Source organism: Aegilops tauschii, chromosome 2, assembly GCF_002575655.3.
Source record: "Aegilops tauschii subsp. strangulata cultivar AL8/78 chromosome 2, Aet v6.0, whole genome shotgun sequence".
In the NCBI taxonomy this organism is placed as follows: Eukaryota; Viridiplantae; Streptophyta; class Magnoliopsida; order Poales; family Poaceae; genus Aegilops; species Aegilops tauschii.
This window is the reverse complement of record NC_053036.3, coordinates 515,501,943-515,517,529: the sequence shown is the minus strand read 5'-3', so window position 1 is coordinate 515,517,529 and position 15,587 is coordinate 515,501,943. Positions and strand designations below refer to the sequence as shown.

Genomic DNA, 15,587 nt, shown 5'->3' with positions numbered 1-15,587 from the left:
TTGTTATCCGTGACTCCTCTGGTCTTTTCTTGTCTCAACGTCAGTACACTCTGGATCTTCTTTCTCGTGCTGGTATGCTTGATTGTCAAACTTCCCGTACCCCTGTTGATAGAGGTTCCAAACTCTCTGCCGGCAGCGATCCTTCTCTTTATTGTAGTCTTACCGGTGCACTTCAGTATCTTACTCTCACTCGTCCTGAAATTTCTTTTGCTGTCCAACAAGCTTGTTTATACATGCATGATCCTCGTATTCCACACTACAATCATGTCAAACGTATTCTTGGTATCTCAAAGGCACACTAGACTTAGGTCTTCATATCAACAAATCCTCTCCCACCTCCTTGACAGCTTACTCTGATGCAGACTGGGCTGGTTGTCCAGATACTCGTAGGTCCACATCCGGATTTTGTGTTTTTCTTGGTAACAATTTGGTTTCTTGGTCTTCAAAAAGGCAGGTTACGGTCTCCCGCTTGTCTGCTGAAGCTGAGTACCGCGTTGTGGCTCATGCGGTTGCTGATATGGTTTGGTTGCGCCAGTTGCTGTCGGAGCTGCACCGTCCTATTGAGCAAGCTCCATTGTTTATTGTGATAATATTTCAGCTGTCTACATGTCAGGGAATCCGGTTCAACACCGTCGCACCAAGCATATTGAGATCGCATACATTTTGTTCGAGAGAAGGTGGCTCTCGGTCAAGTTCGCGTTCTCCACGTGCCTACTTCTGCTCAGTTTGCTGATATCTTTACTAAAGGCCTGGCGACTACTCCGTTTCAAGACATTCGTTTCAGTCTCAACGTCGTCGAGCCTACCGTTGACACTGCGGGGGATGTTAGAATACAACTTGTAATAGGATTAGGACTCCTACTCGGTTTGTAATAAGGCTAGGTCAGGTGCGGCTTGGCTCTTATATATATACCTCTTGTACCGGCACAATATTGCATCAACAATTATTCAATACAATTCAATACAATTCTACATTGGTGCCTACTTGGAATATAGCCAAAGGCTCACGCATGTCAACGTTGTAGTTGCAGGTAGGCAGTAGAGCTGAATTACAACGCAGACTTGGAAGAATGCAAAACATCAGCTTCGAACGCAGGAGGGCACAAATGACAGGACTGGTGTACAATTGCTGTATGCAACCACAACTAGAAACAAAAGCTGGTCAGGTAGAAGCAGAAGCTGAAACTGGGGGGCTTGCACAGATTCTGAAACAGGAGCTGCGAGTATGGATCGCACAATGCGAGGGAAAAACTGACCTGGGTCGCCGTATCATTCACATTTAAGCAGCAAAACTGGAAAATAGAAACCAGCCTGAGTATTATTAGATCTCAGCAAAGGCTAGTCCCCATGTGAGATGTAAGTCAACAAACAAAAAGACCCCAGCAGATGGCTGCCATAAATATACATTTAGCATCATTAGATCCCAACATGATCATAGACTTTTAAACTAACGCAAGTCCTTCCCAAACTAGAAATGATTTCAGGGTAGTTCAAATACGACCACAGATAGGTAGACGGTTACAGAGTTTCAGACTGCGCAACAACGAAAGTTTGCATGGAGGTGTTCTCCCAGTGCCACCAATGCAGTGCAAATACTACTTCTAACACACCCAAACTCAGTCGAATATCTTCAGGTTTGCATAATAGTGTAAACAATGACCATCACGACCTTAACAGTAAAACATGACCCGCTTCACGTTTTCCTTCAGGGCGGGGAGGGGCCTGACAGCAACATTCCCAAACGGCCTGGTATTGCGTCCGCCCTGTGGAGGGCCACGGGCACCGCTTGCCATGGACCCACTGTCAGAGGTATCCGGCTCCATGTAAAATCTAGCCCGGAAGGCTGCCAAATGTGCATAATATGCTGGAGGCACTGCAAGCAAACGCAATAGTCGGGTCAAATTTTCAAACATTGGTAGTGCAATGTAACACTTAAAAGCGTGAGAATCGTATTTGGACTTACCAATTGATACAGAGCGGGTGCACCTAGCATACCTGAAACAGTAGAAAATGTGTCTTATATTTCTTTACAGAGGGAGTACATTTTAACTAAAAAGGTTTGAGACAGTAAATTACGTGTAGCACAAGTTGTTTGTTAGAGTTTGCAACTCATCAGCAGTGAATTTGTTCTCGTCCCATAGAACGTGATAATGAGCAGGACGGCTAGTTCCCTGAAAGGAATTAAGAGTTAAATCAGCAATCAGCACATTCGACAAAATGCAGACTGCAAATAAAATGCCAACCTGAATGCCAGCGTGGCTACACAAGTAGAAATCGAACTCGGTCGGATGGCAAATCTTTGAATCAACAACTGTGCCTAGAAATAGAGGTCCATTCCACAGTCGTCAGATTCGGAATTGAGTAGCTAAGCAGAAAACAGCTTGTGTGTACAAACAACTAACCAGGCAGTATGTTTCCGCTTCTATCAACAGTACGCTGATCGTTGTGGTTATTAGCAAAGAGCCTGGTGTGATGACGCTTCTGGACGACTACAAAAGTAACTGGAGGCTGGTAATTGGGCTCCAAGGACGCACATGCCTACATGTAGTTAAGAAATGACAGTTAGAGATATTGCGGAGTATTGCCAAATAAGTGTGGCTGGTCAGAGTTTATCAAGAAAAAAGCATGAACGAAGCAATTCTACCTTTCTAATGGCATCAAGTTCATACAAAAGAACTTGATAGAACTGTCCCTCGCTGACACCATCCCTGAAAATACTAATTGTTTAATAACAGACAATTATGTTTACTAAACATGCCCAAGCAAGAATAAGAACCTGTAAAATATGATTCTCTGGGGTTTCTGTCCAGTTGCCCTCTTGAAAGAAATGAGAAGCTCCCTGCAATTTAACAGAATTTACACTGTTAGCAGCAATAGATACTAGAGGAGTGATATGTATCATGAGATTACAAAGATTGTACTTGATCATGCCACCAGTCACAGTTCCTCTTTGGGGATCTTGCCATACTTTGAAAAGATCCTGTATCAACTCTTGCCTATGGGCTTGGGCGCTAACTAATCCTGCATACTTAGTGACCTCAGGCCAGTCTTGGGAAGCAACCACCTGAAGGAAAGAATATTGCACACGATTAGCTTCTAGTACACCTACCTAGCAGGTCCATTGTATCATAGCAGAACTTCAAAAAAATTCATAGTAGCAGTAAGTCACTTACAGCAGCAATGGAAGGACTGGAATCTTCTCCAGGATGAGGGTGTGTAACATCAGCACCAAATATTATTGTTGGTCTGTCACTGACAAGGGGAATCCTCCTTGTCAAGGCATCCACAAGTACAGTATTCCTTCCACCCACCTAAAAAGTAGGAAAACATATGACAACCGAGGTGCACAATAAAGATGGAATGGTTGAAGCACAGTCAAATACCTTAACATTAATCTTAAGAGCTACATTTGCAAGATACTGCTTGCTCATCTTAAAAACATGTTTTGTCAGACAACACTGAGATACCAATCCAAGATCAGTCTCGCAAATCCTTTTGAGATCCCCTGGGAGGGAAAGAAAAATAATAAGCAAAAATATCCTCCAGGCAACCTTTAAATGTCGGTTGGAAGAGATCATACCATAAAGAGAACCATTATTGTCAGGCAGTATTACAATTAGCAGGTCAAGTTCTCTTCCCTGGGGTCTGATTATATTCATGGCATCTTGATAACGCGCCTTTAGTGCTCTTTCTACATGTTCAGGTCTCGCAGTAAGTGGGGGCAGAACAGGTTCAGGTGCAAAGTCCTAAGAAAGAGAGAGAAAGTGAGAATTTTAACACCAGAGAATACAAAATAAGAGAAGTGAACAGATGTATTATGGAAAGCTAGTTGGATGACTCGATCATACCATTCCAGATATTTGGCACATTATAGCAAGCTCATGGCAAAACCCCCTGGCAGCACTATCTTGCACATTCCGAGAGAAGTTTATACATGCCCAGTGACTGACCCTACCACCGTTCACCATTTTCTACCAATGAAAATGAACACATATCAGAACTACATAAAACATAGCATGACAAAAGGGGGGATATGAAGTAAAACTACAGCCACTAGTACCTAGAAAGTAGATGTACATCTAGGTTTAAGAAATGCTAACATCAGAGAGATACCAACCAAAATAATATATGGTTGTTAAGGTAAATCATGCAGATTCATAAAATGTTCACATGTGAAAGAACAAAGTCCATTTTACTACCCTGAACAAAGTTAGTGGTTCACATTACACCCTGATCTTTATTTCGGTTCCTTTTACCCCCTGAACAATCCCAAACCGGACAAAAGACCCCCTTGGGTGGTTTGTCTCAACATGCAACTGATGTGGCGCTGGTCAATGGTGGTTTTGACCTGCGGGTGGGGCCACGAGGATTAACTTAACTGAAACAGGAATTAGCCCATGGTTAATTAGGAAATGGGACCCGTTTGGCAGTGACTAGGGGGGCGCTCAGTGAGGAAATTAGCCCTCGAGGCGACGCTTGATGTCGAGCAGGTCGCGGCGGAGGTCGTCGTCGGTGGGGAACCGCACGTCGATGGCCAGGAACTCGTGGGCCGCGGTGGCGGCGGCCGTGAGGTAATTGGCCGCCAGGGCGCGGCGCGGGCCAGGGCGGACTCGGCGCGGAGCGGAGCAGGGAGGCAGCCGCGCGGTCAAGGTCAGGGGGGCAGGCGAGGAGCGCGTCGAGGCAGGCGTCGAGGGCGCGGTGGTAGGCGACGCACTCGTGGAGCAGGCGGGTGGCGGTGAGGCCGCGGAGGGCGGCGAGGGAGGTCGGGTCGCCGAAGTCCAGGGAAAGGGCGGCATCGGCGGCCGCGTCGGCAGCCGCGGATGAGTCCAGGCGAGGGGAGCGCGGGGTGGGCGCGGCGGACGGCGCGGCCATGGCCGCCGGGGTGCAGGGTGGATCTCAGTGAGTTCAGATGTGCGGGAAGGGCGAGGAAAGAGAAGGGAGAAAGGAGAAGCAGGGCGTCAGGGCGGCAGCTTGGAACTCCGGCGGTCGCCGGCGTCATCCAGAGGCGGCGGGGTCGGGCGCGGTGCTCGGGAGGGAGGCAGCTGCGAGGGAAGGCTCGGGAGGAGCTCCTCTGTCTCAACCCAGCGTGACGAGGGAGACTCACCCGCAGGTAGAAAGTCAAAACCACCCATTGACCATAGCCACGTCAGCAATCAGTCAAGTCAAACCACCCAGGGACTGATTTTGTCCGGTATGAGATTGTTCAGGGGGTAAAGAGAACCGAAATAAAGATCAGGGGGTTATGTGAACCACCAACTTTGTTCAGGGTAGTAAAATGGACTTTTTTCCATGTGAAACTAGAAGGTCTTCAGGAAATGTGATAGAAGAAATGAACGCAAGAATATGAAGTTAAATAGCATCAATAAAACTCCTGAGTGTAGTATTTAGCAAAGTTGTGTGTTGCAAGGAAGCAGACAATCTAGGTACTGTATGTTATTTTATCTAAGCATAATTTTGTTCCAAATTTCTTGCAGTACGATTCTCCACTACTGTTCCCGGTATGGAAACAGGTAGGTGAAGGCCTTTACAAAAATGATATTACCTCCGTCCCAAAATTCTTGTCTTAGATTTGTCTAGATACGGATGTATCTAACACTAAAACGTGACTAGATACATCCGTATCTAAACAAATCTAAGACAAGAATCTTGGGACGGGTAGAGTAATATTTTAATTTCTGGTGACATTTTATCAAGGTGTACCTTGTTCATCATGTTCCATTGGCCGATCCTGGGCAAGACATCCTTCTCTCTGCCACTATCATGGTATTTAAGCTAATAAAAAAAGGTGTAGTCAGTTGCTACGCACAACGTATGTCCAATATGGTAAGTCAACTGCTGTCTAATCACGTCTGAATAGACTTACTCTTGGCGGAGGCAGAACACGAGCTTCAACCGATGCAAGTCGCTCATCAATTTTTATGCCAAATTCCTGTGCATATGGATCTTCATAGTATGCATTGTGATGCACTGTCTGGTCAAATATGAAAAGCGAGAGAAGAGATTTAGGAAGTCCAGTTTAAATGTATAAAGCTGGTGCAGATTAGAGTGAATCGGTGGGTAGTGTACTAGAATGTAATCAATAATACAGACACAAGAACAGTTCAGATAAATGGCTCATAGCCTCATGGATAGTTCTCTTCCCAAAAACTGTGGTTTTGGCCTTAACAAAAAATCTCATCAAGCAACTATCATCTTGTAAAACATGCTTGTGGAGGAATTCCAAGAACTTTATAACTTTATAGATTATTTGATTGCAATAGTGTGGATTGAATACATCGAAGTGGAAATTTTTTGTCAAACTGAGGAGAACACCAAGCAGCAACGCACAAAAAATAGCAAGCGATAGGCAGTTAGGCACAGCATGTCATAAGGCAATTTTGTAACAGCAGTTATAACAGCTTGCATCAGAAATAATATAATGAACAATCACCTGCAAGATGTCCTTCTCACGCTCTTGAGGGCGCTGGCAAGTCACTTTCAGTAGAGCAGTTATCTGTTTCTCATTCAGTCGTTTCGAGTAACGTTGTCCTTCAACAATCTTACAAACCTGATATTTCAGAGTGATAAACTCATTGAACAACTCGACAAGATGCTGAGACTGGATGTAGCACATAGATGAACATATCATTTTCAAATCAATGCAAGCGAGATTGTTCAAGATAGTAACCTCCATAGGAAGATAATTAGGCCTTTGCTGATTGCCCACTTGCAAGCAAGGTAGAGTTGTGTGCTGAATATTAAAACCATAGGTCTCTAGGAAGTATTGCACCACAGTCTTCACAGTACCACGATCATCAACAGGGAATCTACCACATGAAACCAACAGGAAATCAATCGCCAACGAACGCACAAGAGCATAAAGATTTCGGTGTATAAAGCGAGGGAAGAAGCACATACGATAGCTCTCGTGTTGCTTGTGAAGTTAGTCCAGATATACGGTATTTCCTACGCATGTTTCCTCGATGTGTAACCTCAACCTTTACACCTCTTAGGGCTTTTTTAATCTGCAGGAGGGGGGATAATTATGGTAACTCAGCATAAAGCAAATCCGTTAAAAACAGTGAAACAAGTGATGAATCAAACCTTCACACGATCTGAATCAGATAGGGGTCTAACTGAGATGTCTCTGCTCAGAAGCTGAGCAACAAAATCAATCACAGGAAGAGGCTCAATAAATGCAGTAGAAGACATATCTGCAAGAATAAACACCATATAAATCATTATGTCAGCAAGACCACTCCCAATATGTAACCTCCACTAAGATGCTCTGTAAAGTGGAACGTTATGTACTCCCTCCATACCAAAATAAGTGTCGTTGATTTACTACAACTTTGTACTAACTTTATACTAAATCAGTGACACTTATCTTGGGACGGCAGGAGTATTACTTTGGGCCACCCACCACACATTCATCACAACTACTCCCTCCGTTCACTTTTGTAAGTCGTTTCAGACAACTCAAAGTAGATTGTTTTGCACATTGTTTGAAATGTCTTCAAGGTCTTATAAAAGTGAACAGAGGGAGTAATAAAACAACAAATGAACAGTGACACTGAGGCAAAAAAAAACATGAGAGGGATATCTAACCAATATTCAGCGAAAGCCCCATCTGTGTAGGTCTTATACTTTGGTAAAATCCACGCCAGCTTTCCAAACCATCACCAAGTTTCTGACGTCTCCCTAAGTTCGGAGAATAAAATGATCGGCCAACTGGAGAATACCTACAGAAGAAAAACACATGGAAATTATGACCCATACAGCCAGAGAAACAATAAAACAAGACATGGTTTGCTAAAGGATACCTGGCAGTAGGCAGTTCACGCAGCACAATGTCAAGCACCTGAAGAGCTTCTTGAGGTGCATCAGGTTGCCTTCCAGCTAGAAACATAGCCAAATGGTGGAGATCAGCACGAGCAGCAAATTTGATCACCACCCTGAATTGTCTCTCACGCCTTAAAACAAAAGGGATGTCAGTACAGAACTACTATGAACACAATGAAGTACAAATATCACAGCAACAGCATACCTTGGTGCGACTTGACCACCAACAAGGCTTTCTTCTTCGTCATGCAGAGTAATTTCAAATGTCTTTGAAGGAAATGGCAATGGCCCAGCTGTATATAGGCTCTTCCTTCCATCATACGCAGGTAGGCGTCCATCCAATTGAGAATGTCTATAGAGCCTAACAAGTTCTGCCATCACAGCACGATTGACACCACGTGATGTAATCTCTGGAGTTATGGAGACCTGACAAAACAAGATTGTCGATCAAAAATTACAAAATAAAAACGGCAGCGGGGAAAAAGAACTTCATGTAAAGGGCATACATCATATTGGTGAAGGTCTTTATCAGGGAGCTCAGCAAAGAAATGGTTTGCCTTCACGACACACCTATCTCCATGTGTACCCTTTCCAGGGCGCAATGGAAATCTAACTGATTTGCTTGATGCTGGTGCCAGTTGACTGGATTGGCTTGTTGAACTTTGATCAACAATCGCAAGTTTCTGAAACTGTTGCTGGACTTGTCCACTGCTCACCTCTGACACAGGCTGAGAGGATGAGCCAGCTCCCGATGCGGATGGTGAAACCACCGGGGCTTGATATTGGACATACGGGGCTTGGTGCAGCTCGGGAACTGTTCTTGATGGACCTGGAGGAACGTTACGTCCAGCACTACCTCCCCTATGCCCGCCATAGTATGGCTGCGGCACTCCACCACCTCTGGGGCGTGGACCACCACGTCCCTGATAGTCACGTGGTTGATATTCAGGTGGGCCACCCCCCGGATGTCCACGCCCCTGATAGTCACGATGTTGATATTCAGGTGGACCACCACCTGGATGTCCCCGCCCCTGATAGTCACGCTGTTGATATTCAGGTGGGCCACTACCTGGATAGTGTGAAGCTGATCCATGGCCCTGATAGTGCCCACCGCGGCCCTGGTGTTGCCCCCCACCACGGCCATGCTGTTGAGGTGCCAAACCACGTCCTCCACCATGCTGTTGAGGAGCTCTCTCAGCTCGCTGCGAGGAACCCTGCCCAGAAGCTCCCGAAGCTTCCCCAGAACTCTCTCCAGGGCTGCCAGGACCAGTTCTTTTCTTCCTAACCATTATGGCCGCTGCTAAGACAAGAGAGCACCAAAATGTAAGATCATGAGAATGTAAAATATCAAGACTAAAACATATCAAGTATAACTTCATGTAGAATGATGGAATATTAGAATCAAGCATAAACCTAACAACAGAAACGGAATGGGTGCATTTCTCAATTTACACTCTAGGAAGTGCATATAAGACATCACATAGTCTAAACATGTAATCCAACACCTACAATTTGACTGTATCCTCTTATCATATATACTTCTACCTCACAAACAGGAGCAGCTTATCAACCAAGACATGGTATAATCAATTCAAGTCTTAAAAAGAAAAAGATATGGAATGGGTGATGCACAAGAGGGTTTGGGCACACATTCTATAATTTTTAAAGAAGACCTCAATAAATTTTTCGGTTAAAAGTTGGCAGAACTGATGGTTGTAGGGCCAAAGCAAGGCACAAAGGGGATAAAGAAAATCGTGCAACATAACATTACAGAAATACTCCCTTCGTCCCAAAATAAGTGATCAAGTTATCCTAACATAGGGTTGACAGGGCACAAACAATAAAAATATGAGCACTACACCATGATCAAAACTATATTAATAGGAAGTAAAACTAAGCTTATATCAACGAAAACAATAAGGACTAGGTTAACATGCAGCCATAACATAGTAAAAAAAACTGCTGACAAATGTTAAAAAGATTCAGATTGTAAATTAACAATCACAATAAATAAGGTTTTTAAATGTGGTCTATGGCATTCAGGGGTAGGAATATTCAATTGGAAGTATTGCAGCTGTAGCTGGGTATCGCATAAGCTATGCTAGATGTTGTTTTGATATAATACTTATTGCCATAGCAAAATGAGAAAATAGTGAGCTATATTAATCTAGAGTAGGCATGTAATACACACACACACACACAAGCACACATATATATGCATACGGAAATGATTCTACACTCCTGGGAATATGATCCGCTTCTCATATACCTCATAGATGAATTATACCTCTTTATTGCCATATCATATTTCATTAGTAATTACTAGATGCCCCAAAGTGGGTTATATGGAAAACAAATGAGTGTGCATATAACATAATTTGCTGATATACTTAGTTTTGGCATACATACTGATTTTTGTGCATAAAAAGGGTAAAATGCATAAACTAAGGATGAGTACTGATTTTCTTCATACTACTCGTATGAAGTAGCTAAGAATGATTAATGAGTTATATTGAGAATGATAAAGAGGTAGGTGAATCGATTATATCTCTTTATTATTTTTAATATATTTCATTCGTAATTGCTACATGTCCAAAAGTAAGTTCCCTTATTATTTTAAATATATTTCATTTGCAAGTACTAAATACCCCAAAGTGAGTAGTACGGAGAAAAAAAAATGAGTGCATATATACTGATTTTCTGTTCATAAAATGCAAAAAAGAAAAACAAGGATGTATATACAGACTTTCTTCATACTGCTCGTATTTGAGGTATCTAAAGATAATTAATGAGTTCTATTGAGAATTATCTAAAAATAATTAAGGGGTCCTATATATAGCAAACACCGAAATAAACTCAGAGAAGGAATTTGAACCACAGCTAATATTATCAACAATAAAAAATAATAAAACTTGGATGGAATAAACGAGAACAAAAAGTTACAAATAAATAGCGTACACTAGAGTCAGTATCGTGGGTTTAGGGTTTCCAGCTGTTATGGTGGGATAGCCTCCAACCATGGAATATGTCATGTCCAGAAATCTATAACAGATTATTTAAATACTCGCCAGACAGGAGAGGAAAAGGTTACCAAAGTGAATGCAATAACATATCATCCAAGTCATAGCTGCCTCATGTTCCCCTAATTTTTCTAGAATGGCAGGTGGGAGCCCCACCATGGTTTTATCGCTAAAACAAAGCAAGACAGAGTTCCGCGCTGAAAGAGAGGTACTGCTCATAGCAATTTCAGACGTAATTGCAACATAACCGTCCAGAGTTAAAGTATTCGTTTTCAAGCCTTTTGGCAAAACCCAATATCAATATTATTTAAATCATTTCTCACTATTTACTGACAAGTTGTTATATCCAATCCAAGTGATGTCCTCAAACACGTGGACGCACAATGAAAAAACACTTTCTATACAATAACAGAAACAACCATACTTTCATTTGAACCTCTGTGTTAGCCAGACTAGCTGAGAATAAAATAAATCTAGTAGATTATATCCTTTGAATAAACAGCAGCACCACAAGAAGTGGGGAAATGAATAATGGAGCTGTATTAAAGCCCAGAAGCATCTATACGAAAAAGAAACAGTTTGTGCAATAGATGAAATATGTAGGACTCGATATTGAACACCACCACTACAGCACATAATGAGGACATTCTTATTCCTAGGACCATACGAAATTATGATTGTTTTGCTAATGTCATTTCTAGGACAACTTCCAGTAAGTTATCAACGCACCACGAACACAGATTTTCCCAATATCGTAGGAGATGCTATATTCTTTGCCGTCTAACGAAGGTACAGGGTACAGCATCCCACTGGGAAACGCTTTGCCTCAACCTGAAGTCTAGAGCAGAAACGTGTTCTTATGAGGCTGCAGTTCATCCCGACTTGATGACGCGTTTAAACAAGCTACACGATCAGTTATGCTTAGTAACTGAAAACAAGAGCAAAAACAACCGTCTATACGCCGATTAACAACACTATGCAGAGCTACAGCATTAAGCACGCAAATAACCAATCTGAAATTGTCGCGCGAGCAACGGAACAGAACCAAACAAAAGTGTACGCGCTCCAAAATTAAGGGGAAATGTGGCACACATCGCATGCCGCATGAGAGCTTAGCGGGGGCGAAAAGCATGGGATCAGATCACCCCAAGCTAGATCCGCCGGAATCCGGCGACAAACACCACCGGAATCGAACGAAAACCTCTCAAATCCGCTTCCAACAAAACCCTCTCAAAATTGACATAGACACCGACACGGGCGCGATTCCACAATCGCCTCCCAATCGACGGAACACGGACGCGCCCGCAAAAAAAACTAGCGAAACAAGCCGGAGAAAGGGACCGATCCAGAGAGCGGGGGTCGATACCTGAGCAAGCAAGCTCGGCGAACGGCGGCGCGGGAGGAGGCGGTCTCCGGAAGCCCTAGGCCTCGTCCGAGCTCCCCCCCACTATCGCTCGCACTGGCGCTGCTCCCTCCCTCTGTCTCCGCCTCCAGTCACCACCACCCTACCCTCGGCTGCTTTTTTGAGGAGGGAAAAGACGACGGCCGCTTGCGGTTAACTAGCAGCAGTGCAGCTCGCTGGGGCGAAAGTGCCGAAGCGATGGCACAGCGTCAGGGTGGAAGCCCGTGTCATGTCCCGGGCGCGCAACGCGGGGCCGGCGGGTCTTGACCCGGAAACCCTGGGCGGACCCGTTTCCAAGCGAGTTCGTGGTGGGGCCCGGTGCGTACGGACGTGGGGGGTTGGCGTATCAATGACAGCGCGGGCCCCGGGGCGGGATTTGGGCCGGATTTGGACGCGAGCGGCTCCTCCTCCCCTCCTCGGACGCGACGCCCCGAGTGGGGAGGGATTAATCGGGTCTGCTAAACAAAATTAAACTAAGATAAGTACTGTACTGAGGTGCCAATGGCGGGGCGGGATGTCAGGAGTGGATAACTGCGCGCTCTGCCGCGGCTCCCCGGGGCCCATAGACGTTTCGGCACCCGATTGGGCGCGCCCCGTTGTGCGCCTCGTGCGCGCCGCACCTTGGCCATCATGGGAGCGCACGCACCCGGTCGCTCGGCACGCTCATTGCCCCGTCGCGCTCGGTGTCAGTACGAGCGAGCAACAGTAATCCCCTCCTGCCAGGAAGAGCATCACGATGCGAGGCAGGCTTTTCCCCGGCGACCGACGGTCGCGCCCGGCGGCACCAGTACTACGTCTGCGCATGCACCGAAGAGGGAATCCGCGGAGGACCGACGTGCGAGGGCGCGACGGGTCACTCGACAAGACCTGTGGGGCCGGGGCGCAATGGGTGGTGCGCGGTACGGTACGGCGGCCGCGCCGCTGCTCGCTGCCGTCCCGTTTTGGTTACGAGGGGAATGGGTCAAAGCGCCGCTCGATGCGTGAGCAGGGAACAGTGACGGGCCTCTGTTGCACGCCGAGGCTACAGGCACAGGGTACCGCGCCCTAGAGGCTGGAGCTACTTGTATGCCCTACCGGTCCAGTGGCTCGGGTTGGTTCCGACTGCGGGGCGCACGGGCCAGTGCGTGGGGGCACACGCATCGCCGAAGGCAAAGCCGATCGACTGTCCTCAATGACGCGATGGCCCCACGCGTCGAGCGGTCCCGCCTCGCAGTGGGACGCTTCGCCGTGGCTGCTGTGGCTCGGGTCCTCCTTCTCCCCGGTGTTGCGGGCCGCGGGGACCCATGTGGGGGGCCGTATCGGGTGCGCTCTCTGCTGGGCCCGGGGCCCGAGGTGAGAGGGCTGGGCGGGGCCACGTGAAATGCCAGGCTCCGGGCTGCCTCGGGCCTGGAGACTAGAAAACCACCGACGGCCTTCTCTGGAGCTAGAGAGAGGAGGGGCTGGCTATTGCGAAATCACTACTTAAAAAATACATGTTGCAAAAAATACTCCACATTACACGTCGCGACAAGTGGCGTACTTGGGAGTTTTTCTTTTTCGTAGATCCGTTTATTCAAAACGTTTTATCTCTTTAACTGTGCGTCCAAATCTCGAACCGTTTTCATCATTGGATTCCTCGCGTCGAGATCTTCAAAATTAGATACCATGTTGATAGGTTTTGACGAACTTTTTTTCATGAAAAAACCGGACGAAAAAAACCGGGCGAAAAAATCGAACCGGGAGCACGGTTTTTTCCCTTTCCGAAAGAGGCACGCCCGTGCCTCTCGCGAAATCACAACCGTGCCTCTCGTGGAAGCAAAACCGTGACTCTCGTGGAAGGAAAAAAACAGAAAACACGTTTTTTTCGTTTTCGAGAGGCACGGCCGTGACTCTTGTGAAAGCACAACCGTGCCTCTCGCGGAAGCGGAACCGTGACTCTCGCGAAAGAAAAAAAACAGAAAACGTGTTTTTTTCATTTCTGAAAGGCACGGCCGTGACTCTCGCTAAAGCACAACCGTGCCTCTCGCGGAAGAAAAACCGTGACTTTCGCGAAAGGGAAAAAACGCGTTTTTTAGGAAAAAAATTCGAAATTTTTTTATCGAAAATCTAAGAAAGACCGGGGGAAAACCAAAACGTCGAAAAAACCCGGAAAAAATCGTTTAAAAAGCCGAAAACGCGTGCGGAAAAATAAAAAAAATTCGAAGGGAGCGTCCAGAGCGCGACACGTGGCGAATGGCTGAGAGCGCGACACGTGGCGAATGGCTGAGAGCGCGTCAAGTGACGCTGATCGTTGCGAGGCTCCCGAAGGAACGCTCGTTAACTAGTTGCTCCCTGCCTATTGCGCAGAGCCCGGACAACGTAGCTCCCGCTCGGTTCTCGAAAAAAAAAACCTAGCCCTCGCTCTCGGGTACAGCCTCCCATTCTGCAGAGTTGCAGCCACGCAGGCCATGCACCGAAGGGGTTACTCGTAGCCTCGTAGGCAGTACCAGCGATGTGCGTAGGCACGAGACACCAGTGTTTCGACCAGGTTCTTGTCCGGTTTCGGTGCTCGGTGCTGCGAGGCGCCACGACGGTAGAGTTTTTCAGCTCGTCCAGCTCTGCGGAAAGCCTGAAATGCTAGTGTTGCGTTCGGCGGAATCTTTGGTCCGAAAGGCCGGCTTGGACAATGGGAAAGACAGGCAAGTTCTGTCGAAAAAAAAGTTGGGAAAGGGAACTTCGGTGGAAACATTCCTTGGTGAAGTGCTTTTACGAAGTGATGGAGAAGGGATATGATGAACTACTGCATTTCAACCATCAGACTGATTCATGTATGTGTTTTATTTGTAATGTTCAAGATGAAGACATCTTTCATGCTCTGATGAGTTGTTCTAAAGCTCGTGCTCTACGACTGGCCTGGAGAGAGTCGTGGAATGTTCCGGATGAAGAGTTCTTCAAGTGCACGGGACCAGATTGGTTATTGATTTTGCTAAGGCAATTGGGCTTGAGGCAGAGAGAGCAAATCTTGTTCTTTTTCTGGCGAGCATGGCATTTAGAAAATGATTTAATTTTTTGAAAGGGGAAAGAATCCATTAATGCCTCTCCATATTTTATGGACAATTATTGTGCCACTTTCACGTCCAGTCACGACACAGTTCAATTGGACGCTAGCAACAATGGTAAGGAGAAGGTGAGCGGTGTTGTAGTTGTTTATGCACCGTTAAAAGATCATGTGGTGTGGACTCCTCCCCCTAATGACCATATCAAGATCAATGTTGGCGCCAGTTTTATGGAGACTACTAATGCAGCCAGTGTGGGGGTTGTAGCTCGTAATCCATCTGGAGAAATTATTGTTTCTTCGTGGATTTTATTGGTCGGTGTCCCAGTGTG

The 15,587-nt window shown here is 46.0% G+C and overlaps 1 protein-coding gene across 2 annotated transcripts; it reads right to left on the bottom strand.

The window, feature by feature from the left end:
* Positions 1–1,386: 1,386 nt before the first annotated feature.
* On the bottom strand, positions 1,387–12,445 carry LOC109770982 (protein argonaute 1B). 2 transcript variants are annotated; one of them, XM_020329698.4, is made up of 23 exons: positions 12,207–12,445; positions 8,327–9,117; positions 8,026–8,246; positions 7,802–7,951; positions 7,587–7,720; positions 7,083–7,192; positions 6,897–7,003; positions 6,667–6,805; positions 6,430–6,546; positions 5,863–5,970; positions 5,700–5,771; positions 3,848–3,970; positions 3,580–3,745; positions 3,383–3,504; positions 3,173–3,310; positions 2,921–3,063; positions 2,776–2,838; positions 2,644–2,707; positions 2,402–2,537; positions 2,243–2,316; positions 2,076–2,170; positions 1,963–1,994; positions 1,387–1,872 (listed from the first exon to the last, which is right to left on the bottom strand). In XM_020329698.4, the coding sequence occupies exons 2-23, from the start codon at positions 9,107–9,109 to the stop codon at positions 1,670–1,672; spliced, it is 3,300 nt and encodes a 1,099-aa protein (XP_020185287.1). In that variant the 5' UTR covers positions 9,110–9,117; positions 12,207–12,445; the 3' UTR covers positions 1,387–1,669. The 2 variants fall into 2 exon arrangements, with proteins under 2 accessions (XP_020185287.1, XP_073365033.1); XM_073508932.1 differs by having other exon boundaries at positions 8,327–9,120; positions 12,207–12,414.
* Positions 12,446–15,587: the final 3,142 nt, after the last annotated feature.

Bases quoted from the DNA above. Each gene is read 5' to 3' on its own strand.
- LOC109770982 (XM_020329698.4), bottom strand. From the start codon at position 9,109: ATGGTTAGGAAGAAAAGAACTGGTCCTGGCAGCCCTGGAGAGAGTTCT. The intron at 7,952-8,025 runs GTATGCTGTTGC...TTTTGTTTTAAG, and splicing joins GGTGGTCAAGTCGCACCAAG to GCGTGAGAGACAATTCAGGG. The intron at 3,311-3,382 runs GTATTTGACTGT...CCTACTTTTTAG, and splicing joins CTCTTAAGATTAATGTTAAG to GTGGGTGGAAGGAATACTGT.